This window comes from Gobius niger (genome assembly GCF_951799975.1).
Source record: "Gobius niger genome assembly, chromosome: 12".
NCBI classification, from domain to species: domain Eukaryota; kingdom Metazoa; phylum Chordata; class Actinopteri; order Gobiiformes; family Gobiidae; genus Gobius; species Gobius niger.
The window spans coordinates 21,935,969-21,947,140 of record NC_136863.1 but is presented as its reverse complement, the minus strand read 5'-3'; the positions used below and the strand labels follow the sequence as shown (position 1 = coordinate 21,947,140).

The 11,172-nt window shown below is 39.9% G+C and overlaps 1 protein-coding gene and 1 long non-coding RNA gene across 4 annotated transcripts in view; both read right to left on the bottom strand.

The window, feature by feature from the left end:
- Nucleotides 1–11,172, bottom strand: part of LOC306971619 — a 159,542-nt gene that overhangs the window by 117,987 nt on the left and 30,383 nt on the right. The gene's annotated exons all lie outside the window — the stretch shown is intronic.
- Nucleotides 3,929–11,172, bottom strand: part of tp53i11b (tumor protein p53 inducible protein 11b) — a 28,881-nt gene continuing 21,637 nt past the window's right edge. Inside the window, exons 5-8 of one of the 2 annotated variants that reach the window (XM_079567950.1) lie at nt 11,004–11,052; nt 9,513–9,609; nt 5,964–6,065; nt 3,929–4,532 (exon numbers count right to left, since the gene is read on the bottom strand). In XM_079567950.1, coding sequence (XP_079424076.1) covers nt 4,399–4,532; nt 5,964–6,065; nt 9,513–9,609; nt 11,004–11,052 — 382 coding nt within the window. In that variant the 3' untranslated portion in view covers nt 3,929–4,398. The remainder of the gene's footprint in view (nt 4,533–5,963; nt 6,066–9,512; nt 9,610–11,003; nt 11,053–11,172) is intronic. The other variant, XM_079567951.1, reaches the window with a different exon arrangement.

Sequence of the window (11,172 nt, the reverse complement as noted above, 5' to 3'; positions counted from 1 at the left end):
TCGTCATAGTCATAGTCATAGTCATAGTCATAGTCATAGTCATAATAATAATAATAATAATAATAATAATAAGAAGAAGAAGAAGAATAAGAAGAAGAAGAAGAAGAAGAAGAAGAAGAAGAAGAAGAAGAAGAAGAAGAAGAAGAAGAAGAAGAAGAAGAAGAAGAAGAAGAAGAAGAAGAAGAAGAAGAAGAAGAAGAAGAAGAAGAAGAAGAAGAAGAAGAAGAAGAAGAAGAAGAAGAAGAAGAAGAAGAAGAAGAAGAAGAAGAAGAAGAAGAAGAAGAAGTGCTCGTCATATAATTAGAATATCATGAAAAAGTGTATTTACTGCTGTAATTCAACTTAAAATGTGAAACCGATATATGATATAGACTCATTACATGCAAAGTGACACATTATGTCAAGCCTTTGTTTGTTATAATTTTGATGACAGTCCATTTTTATAATATTCTAATCTTCTGAGATTTTTATTTTGGGGGGTTTAAAAGATGAGCCATAATAATCAAAATGGTAATGGTAAAGGCTACATATCACGTTTCATGTACTGAGTCTATCATACATTAGTTTCACAGTTTAAGCTGAATAACAGAAGTGAATGCACTTTCTCATGATATTCTAATTATATAACGAGCACCTGTCTGTAACGCTTTTCCAGACGCTCAGTCGAGTAATAAATGCGTACGTTATTCATTCACTACATACTCTGTGATGCCCTGGGGTAGACTGATAGAAGCAAGGCAGTCAAACTGCGCCATTGGCCTCTTTGACCATCACCAACCACTCACTCACATTTAAAAAAAGGATTTCATTTCAAAAAGTTTAGGTTTGGAGACGTGTTTAAAAAGCAAGTGAAACATTTTTTTTAAACACTAAAGGGTAAAAGTGAATGCGAAATGGTTGCAGCGGATAAGTGGACAATACTTGTCTTGTGATCGGAATGTCGGGGGCAGGCCATAGGGCAGGCCCACCTTAATGTGCCCATACGCCCCAGGGCTTAAACCCTAACTCTAACCTATAACCCCGAGCCCTAAATCCCACAAAAACCCTAACCCTGCTACTCCTACATGTATCCCTCTGGGCCAGTTAGGATGGGCCTACTCCAGGTACACACATAGGAGCACAGCACAATCCTCGCATACAGTTAGTCTTGCCCAAAATGGCCTTTGACTATGGTAGGCCCCTTGCCTCCAGCCCCTGCTAGCCCGTTGCATAAAGTGGCTCTGGTCGGGGGTTCGAATCCCAGCTCCCACAGATGCACATTGTTGTTGTGTCCTTGGGCAAGACACTTCACCCTCCAGTGTCTCTGTACATTGGTGTATGAATGCGTGAATGGATGACTGTCTTTTCGTCCTGATGAAAGTAGAAAAGCGCTATACAAGTTGAGACCCTTTACATTCATGCAGGCCATCCTAAGTAACCTTAAAGAAATACAACAAACCTGGACTAGATTGGGCTTTTGTGAGTCTAAATGATGACCCTATCTAAAGCAGATGTGCAGCCTCATCTCTGTCAGTCAGCCCCAGGGCAGCTGTGGCTACAAAATCAGCTGATCACCACCGACGCCAATAAATAATGCAATGTAATGTGTCCGCAACAATAATGCATACTCCATACAGGAAAACATAACATTTTAAATAGTATAATCAATATTCAATACAAAATACCCAGGTTAATGTTTGCAGTATTACCATACTGTACATAAAGATGGGCTGCATAAATTTATAAAATCTTACATAATTTGGTTTTACCACTATAAAGCTGTTTAAAATATACCAGGCATTTTTGTATAGAGCCTTTCTATTTCCTTTCATACTTTGTCATTTGAGAGGTAATGGTCATGGTAGATGATGAACCCCATTTCACACATTGACATTAACACACAGCTCTGCCCCAAACCATAGTAATTCAACTCCTCAAACGTGGAAAGCACGACGGGAATGCATATACACTGGGAATCACAGATGGCTTGTTGCCTGTAAACACCGTTGACCACACACAAGTTTCCTGACGCACACAATCTGTCTTTTCACCTCGAGTGTGTTTGAGAGAGGAGCGGCCGAGCGCAGTTTAAACATGCAGGCGCACACCACGGCTGCAACTAAACTACTTTCACAAGAAAAAGGGTTGCGTGAAGATGGCGCGCGTGTTGTGACATGTTTTACGCACAATCCAAACAGAAAACACAGCTCTAAACAAAATGCCATATTGCACAACATGTCTTTTGTCAGAAAGGATTCGGTGACTTTGTGGCTTCCTCTCTCAGTTACCTGGTGGATGGTAGCCTTAAGGAATTGACAGCTGGCATACAGTTGTGTGTGGCTGTTTAAAATACTGTTGGGGAAAGACAATGCAGATGGGTCCTGAATTTATCTTCCTGCCTTGAGCTGTCTAGATTAGAACGTGGAGATAATGTCACACTGGTATATACAGTAACTGAGTAACACAGGAATGACCAAGCTTGTAAGAGAAAAGCCTTAATAAACAATAGTGTTCTTTATTTTACTAAATGGTGGAAATCACAATTCATTGAGGTACAATATTGCACATATATACACAACACACAATGCTACAACTTTAAAAGAGTTCACCTGCATTTCTATCAGTACAAATCTCAACATAGATAACAATGAATAAATACCTCAATTCACCATTGGTCTACATTTTAAAGATACAAGTCGCAAAGCAATATTTATTTACTATATACGTCAGAAGGCCAAGTGAATAAAAGCGCCATTGGTCGGCCCCACTAGAACGGCCCACCTCTCCGAAAATAACCCAGAGCTTTGAACAGTTCACATGGCTGATATTGGAAACCTAGTATTGACAGAAATGAGGACATTTTTCTTGAGCTCCATAATTACGACGCGAGTCAGCGCAGAGGATCGGGCTGGTAGTATCACTCAGATGTAATTAAACACTGTAAAAAGGATAATGACTATGCTTTTGGAGACCTCACCCATGTTTCATGTGCCCCATCTTAAGTCAGAGCGCACCCATGCAACAAGTACATCGGCTGCAGCGCTGGACGGTATAGGAACCCACAATCAGCCCGACCTCAGGACTACTCCCTTCTTGGGCAGGGCACTATATGGTGATTTGGTTCAACCGGGACCACCTTTAAACAGAGGCTGCTCTAGCGTGTATGTATGTCAAGTTGTTGAAAAGAAATGGCGATCTATTGCCTCAGCTAGCGAGGGCTAAAACCCAAAAAATAAAGCCAAAAGTGTGCTCAAATGGAGGTAGGAAATGCCCCTAAATGAACGCAGGACAAGCTTTGATGGGTAGTCTATAGTTTTAACGCTCCATTCACATAAAAGTTAAATAACTGTCATGTTAATTTTATCAAGAAACTATAAGCTATACGTTTGGTGCATTACGTTGCATGCATCAGAAACACAATATTCCACCTAAATACAAACACAAAGAGAAAGACTCATTTCTGCCAAAGTCTGCCTAATACTGGAGTTTCCCCATTTGGTTCACGTCAATGCCACATGATGTTTGTGTTATTTACATATTTACAGAGGAAAGATGCAGTGTTAGTGACTGGTCCGTTAATTAGTTTTAAGGCAAGCCAAAGGATATGAGAAGTACAAAACTGTGCTACATTTCTAACTAGGAACCAGTTCAGCTCTGCTCTACACATGATCACAATAAGGTCCCTGGTTTTTGGCCCCTGATACTACTGCGCTATACTCTATGGATCCAATGCTTTACATATAGTTACTCTGATAGTGTATAATTTTTTTACAAAGCAGTCTTCACTTTGGTACTTTTTTCTTTTTTTGGATCAAATAATAAATACCTTCTTTCATAATACTATTCGTCTTTAAATGTAAATAAAAACAGCTCATCATATGGTTGTAGTTACAATTATTAGAGCAGGTATTGCGGTACCCTGTGCATGTGGTGTATTTCCATTTAATTTGCGCAACTGCAAACGCGACAAACAGGAAACTTCATAGTTGTCAGTGTCGTAACAACACTTTACGAAGATGGACTATCTGTAAAATAGATTTAAATGAATGATAAAAAAATAATATCCAGTGGAAGTCAGTCTTCTGTATACATTTCATATAGATGGCACAAATATAACAATGCACGACAAACTACTAGCTCTTTTTTTTTGAAGATAACAGCACTTGAAACTGTACAGAGAGGGAATGTGTGTGAAAAGATTGAACCTCAAAGCTCGGGAAAAATTCTCTTGTTCTAGAGCTCAAATACAGCGAGTTGTATCAGGTGGATTTCAGGTCCTTCGAACGGAGCGGGGCGGCGCATCCTCCAGCCAAAGTAATGCTCCTGGTCCCAATGAAAACGCACTCCGAAACCCTTCTAAGATCCAGTGTTTGTTGTCTGTGCTCAAACAGTCTCCGCTCTCTTTCCCTCGAGGTATGCTCAGATTTTCTTTACCCGGCGGCCAAGGTGGTAGTAGTAGGCCATGGTCACTGACAGGAAGAGCACTCGGCTAAGGAGCAGCAAAATGGCAGCATTTGGTAGCATGCCCAACTCTAACAGGGTAACAGATGTGACTAGGGGGAAAAAAAGAAGAAAAGAATTACACTTCAATGCAACATAAGTCAACATTGTCGATAAACAGTAGTAATATATCCACTTTACTGTGCGGACGTCCAATTTTGTGTGACTATACTTGGATCGAGTAACTAACTATACGTAACCATATTTAAATAGGGGAAACGTGGAAGAGCTTGGTCGCTTCTAACTTCACCCCCATTATGCCACCCCCATTAGAGGAGGAGAGGCTAAATGCTAACAACATGTTTGATGTTTTGGCGTGACTGAGCGCACGCGTGAAGACCAGACAGGTACGCATCAACTCGTCTAAGCTCAGGTAAGAACATATCTCAGTATGGAAAAACGGTGGCCTGTTCCTTTAAAGCAGTACTAAGTAACTTGTTTCCCTTAATAAATCTTTTTCGTAGTCCCTCTGGTGGTAATACAAGTGTTGATGAGATGTTGGGGGGTCTTTCATCTGTCTGGCCAGAAAACCACAATTGTAACTTTGCTGCCTCCGGGTCGGAGTCAGCAATACACACTAATGGAATCAGGAAGAAGAAGCTAGCAGGCTAATGGGCAAAGCTAACTGTGGGCTAGCGCAATTTAAACAGTATTTACAGCCAAGTTTGAGTATTTTGTAATTGGATGTATGATATCCCTCTCTCCCTTTGTCTTTTCTGTCAGCGTAGTATTTACTCTCATGGACAATGAATGAGTAAAAAAAAGCAACATGCTATGACACCTGCAGTGGTGCTTATGGCCTCTAGGGGTATGAGTTACTTAGTTCTGCTTTAAGGCTGTGTATTTTTAATAAAATATTGAACTGATCTTTTTTTCTCATTAGTGCGATTAGATTTGCCATTTGTGATTTAAAAATCAAGATTTAGCTAACTTAAACATTTTCAGGCGCATTAACAAATGAGAGACTGAAATATGAATAGCCAAACTAGTGCAAGATTCGCATGCATTTCAGAAAATGTATTGCATTGTTGGAGTCCCTAAACTACAGGTTTAGCTGATTTTAAACATATCAAGATTAAATTGTTTTGTCAGTCACATTTATCAATTAATAAAACACGCCATGCCTATTTTGGGGATTCTAAACTATAGCAAAACTTGAAAATATCATTATCTATATCAATTACTTTAACTTTTTTTGGGGGGACATTTTGGGAGTGAAGCTGTTATAGTTCATTCAAAAAAAAAAGTAAAGAAGAAGAAGAAGAGAAAAAAAAAAAAGAAGTACCCAAACCACTATGGCAACAACTTGTGGCAAAAGGCTGCGAAACAACTCCCTCACCACAAGAGGGCACTCCATCCTCACACAACGAGCAGTAGAAGTGACCCCCTTTAAGAAAACCCTATTGAGCCTAGTGCATTTATATACAAACTTACAAGGACATTTATATGGTTTAATAAAAACTCTGTTCGAGAGGCTTAGTCACCTAAAAACTGGATGGCAAAGTAGCAAGCTTCACTGAGCAGGGTCCACTGAATGACGATTTTTTCAGCAGTGTAGAGCCCGTTCCACAAGATGAGGGATAAGCCTAGAGAGAGTGGAGATAAAAAGGGAGGAAAAAAATTAGGCTTAGGGGCTTGGGAAGAAAAACAACATAACATGGAGTTCTACATTAAAGACTCCTACATGACTCCTACATGCCGAAACTCGCATGAGAAGAAGTTTTACGCGGCTCAAACGGCTGTGTACAATCCCATGTACTCTCAGGGATAATTGGCTCATTGATTGTGTTAAAGGCCTTTGTGACATTGATTGCAATAAAAGCCAGCGCTCAATCATTCCCTGCTATTTTCCGGTTCATTTTGCTGCATTACTCTGGGATTTTGGAATGGAAACAGAGCTTTTGACCGGCCAAGACTTCTTTGTGTGGATGACCAGACGCCTCCCCTCCTCACTACGGCACCGTGTGTTGTAAACCCTCAAACCTTTGTGATTGCTAATCCCCACAGCTTTGTTGACATTTCATATAAAGTCATCCATCCCTTGCTGGCTTTGCTGTGTTGATCAGATTTGTGCATAAAGCGTTTATGAACCGTACCTTTTTCCCATTTGATCAAATAACCTACTGTTTAACAACTTGGTCTCAAGCAAACAAGACAACACTACACTACAACCCATAGAGTCACTTTACAAACGAACTAAACAAATTCTGGGCCAAAAAACATCACTGCAACATCCTTCAAAAGCACAAACTTTTAAGCTGGGAAAATCTCAGTAAGTATTCAAACCTCTGCCTCACACATAAAATAGTCCACAACCCATCATCCCCTCCACTCAGTCAGTTTGTCAGCATCAGAAACCCCACATCGTCACAGCGGGTGACCAGAGTGGCAGCTCGAGGAGACTGCATAGTCCCATTTAGTAAAAGTGACTTTAGTCAGAGCCTTTTCTAGAACTGCGGCCAAAGACTGGAACTCCATCCCAGCAAACAGAGAGCTGTCCACATACATACTGTTTCAAAAACATCTGAAGAACTGGTTCATTACATAACACTCATGCAGTCATTAATGCCTGTATATGTATCATATGACACTTTTATTGTTTGCACTGTTTTGTATTTGTATCTACTTGTATTGTGAGTGACCTGTGTCCTACTTTGTATTTTATTGACCTTGAATGTTTTTATTGACTTAGGGAGACTATTAACATATGTCCAGGGACTACTGATGAAAAAAAGGATTTTGGCTAATTCCGGTGCATTTACAGAAATGTTAATTTATATACAGTGTCCCTGTCAAATAAACAAATAAATAGGCAAAATAATATACAGGGTGCCTAATGTGTATATTGCCATTGTCAGATAATCATCGGGACACTTTCCTATCCACTTATCTCGACTGTCGACAAAGAGCATAGTACGTCTAAAAACACATAAATAAATGTGCTGATTATGTAATCCTATCAAGTACTAACATGTCGCCTTTAACCGATAAATTAACCATCATAATTAGAAGCAGACGTTAATGTTTCACTGTGCCCACATCAAATCTGCAGTGAAAAAAATGCACACAAAAAAAAAAAATGCACAAAAAAAAAAAAGGATATTATGCCCAAAAATTACTCAAAGGCAAGGCAAGGCAACTTTATTTATACTGCGCATTTCATACACAAGGCAACTCAATGCGCCATGGACTAACGTTTGCATTTTCACTTTCCGGACTTTCAAAATCTCAACATATACTTGCAATACACTGCAATACTAATACATAGAATATTCCAAGGCACTCATAACCACTTGAAAATGCATGCACAGAGCATACATTTACATACAGAGTACATCATTACTACAACACAGGTTTGAATAAAAATATGTACACCAGCACCTCTTTAAGCCTTCTTAAACAGATCTCAAATGGCATCTCGTCCATAAAGTGGCAACCTGCCTCTCACTGCCACCATGTAGTGCCTCTTCACAGCGCCGTCACCAGCCCTATAATCACTATCCAGACGACTGACTCACCACCTTGACGGACAGCCCTGTCTTAAACCAAAGCCATTAAAACGAACGCGCTCATCTTCCAAAGTCATTTCTCCACAAAGCACAAGGGCCCTAATGAACCACCTACCCCTGTCTACCCATTTATGAGCAGCTGTAGGACAGTGACCTTGGCAAAGGAGCAGAAAAGCGCAATTTAATGGGAGATTAACTAAGTAACAGAAGAAATGATATGTAGCGTTACACAGCCCACACAGTCAAGACACATGCATGATCGGTACAGTGTCATGCCATCCCCCACTGCGCCCCATGGGGTTTGCAGAGATAAAAAAGGACAGAGAAATGAGAGGGAAATGCTCTGGTATTCCCTGTATTTGTGCCCTCAGAGTGAACCGTCTTGTCAGGCGACCAAATCAAATCTTAAAACTTGCATTTGTAGCCCTGAGGGAACTTTTTGGGACAAGAATGTACGTGACGCGGAGCCTAATGACAGAATAAGAGGATGATCACAGACAAAGTGTTGAAAGAGCCGGGTAATTTCATTTACATCTGTTCTCTCAAACGAAGGTTAGTGAGACGCTGTACCTATTGGTAAGCACCATCTAACCTGCTGCGAGTTAGTACATCTATTACTGTAATCACTACTGCATCGCACAATATGAGAATAATGAATAATAATGTGGTATTTGACTATTTGTCTTGAAAATGTTAATACAATTAGTGCACAATGATATGAAATCATTGAAACAGTACGGTCTATAAAATATATATCATAACTAGGGTAGGGCGATATGGCCTAAAAATCGATATCACGACATAAAAAAAGACATATTACGATAACGATATGTTGGACGATATAATTGACAAGACAAAATACTTAAAAATCTCAGCCTTACGCCTACGCCTAATTAATGTTGCAATATTAGTTGATTCAATATCCAGGAATCTACAGTATATCGCAGAGTCACTTCTGTCTGACAGAGATTTACACATTTTTGGCTGAATTGGTCTAAATCAAAAGTGCCTGGTGATGATTTTAGCGTAATTTTGGCCCTGATTGAATACATTTTAAGACTTGTTTTGAAAAATAATTTGGTTTTGATTAGGGGTGGGCAATATCATATCACATATCATGATCACATATCATTATTGCATATCGCATATCTTTGAATTAGTCTTCCCAAAAGGGAAGAATAATTCAAAGATATTTTATTCTTTCTTTTATTCAAGATCATTTCCTCGCAAATAATATCCACTCAATCATTCGATGTCAACAATATCAAAAAATTATATCGGTTTAACAATATGCGATACACTATGGCCCACCCCTAATCATAACCTAAACGTCACCGAGCACTTTTGTTTTTGGCAAAATCAATCAATGACCAACCAATTTGATTCCAACAACTCCTTCACTGTGAACACATTAACGTAAGAGATCATTCACTGTTGGCATTGGTGCTGAGTATGTTTTTTCTTTACTTTTCTCCTCCCATTCAGAGCTTTTCTGCTCGATCTGTAACAAGAAAAATGACTCACTCAGCAGTGCTCCTCCATAAAGCCGAACAGAGAGGCTGGTCGTGGAAAGCTCCTCTTCAAACACCAGTTCATAGAGCTGGTTGGGAAACACCAGTGCCTGTGTACGACAACAACAAAACCACTCTGTCAAATCAAAAACAGAAGTGTCCTGTCCCCCGTCCCAAAAAATGGTCATACAGAACGGACAAAGTCTTCCTGTTTATTGGTGCGAGTCTGTGTGCCATAAACACTGGGGATATTCAGCTTTTTGGTCGTAAGTACTACAAAGAGAGGATTGTATCTATATTTTCCATTTAATACTGAGGCAATGACACACGGCTGTATTGTATTGTAAGAGTATAATGAACCATTCAACTTGCAAGACCTATCCAAAGTGCAGGCTGAGCCATTGTAGAAGCATGGATAGGATAGGATAGACTAAAACTAGAAAATATACTGTGGAGAAATCAACATGTTTCAGCAAAGACAAATATTTTAAGCAAGTGCACATATTTGCAGAGACTTTCCTTTTTTCTCCCCTCTCCTTTGTGAGGTATAAAAGGCGATATTTGATCATCTGTTTAATATTGTGACACTGTATTTTCAGTGTTTGCGTCTCTTTTTACGCTTTCATATAAAAAGAAGGCATTTCATGCATAAAAATGGACCAAATTGTCTGTATTTTCAGCGACAAAATCTAAATAATGGATTGAGCCAGGTTTATAGTTATGGTTTTATCTTAAAGATTACGCACGGGAAAGATGAGTGAGCACCGTGTTATTGTAGTTATTGCCTGTGAATCGGCTCGCTAGGGGACAAACATCACTAAATAAGCATCGCAAAGGGTGAGTTTGGCATATATTTTACATTCAAACTAAGATGTTAAAGAGAAAACACTAATACCTTAAAACACTAATGATGTCGATATAACATTGGCTAATATGGCACTATATTCAGCCGCTCTCTGAAATTGGAATTAATCATCGCCTGGTGACCCAAGGGTTGGTGGCTTGCTCAGTGCCATCATGATGGTATTCGGTGTAGTAGAGACGTCCTTGAGCAAGATGCTTCAGAGCTTGCCTCCATTTGTGAACATGGATATAAGTACTGTATTTTCCGGACTATAAGTCACCCTTTTTTTTTCATAGTTTGGCTGGGTATGCGACTTATAGGCTTGTGTACCAGTATCTGCTACTCCTGTACCACTGAAGAAGTAGAGGAACGAGTTTGCAAATGGATGCTTGAACAACGCACTGCCGGGAGAGGCTTGTCAACGTTGCACCAGGGCGGCTGGTGCGACTTAAACTCCGGAGCGACTTATGGTCCGGAAAATACAGTATGTGTGTGAATGGTTTTGTGATGTAATGTAAAGGTCTCTGTACTCAATCCAGGGATGGAAAAAAGTTTCCACAATATTTAGGTTTGAGCCTCTACCATGACACACGCCACATTTGTCTTAAGCGAACATTCATTGACATTTTGCGCAGCAGACGGGCAGGATGCAGTACTTACCATCAGGGCCATAACCGTAAAGCCCACAGCCGAGATAAGGATCCACGCCCTGTGAGCAAAACACACACATTCAAACATCTTTCCTGCTCCTCCTCATCACTCCTGATCTGTTTGCACAGCGCCCACAAGATGTTGATCTCTACTGGAAGTGCTACACAGATGACCTTAG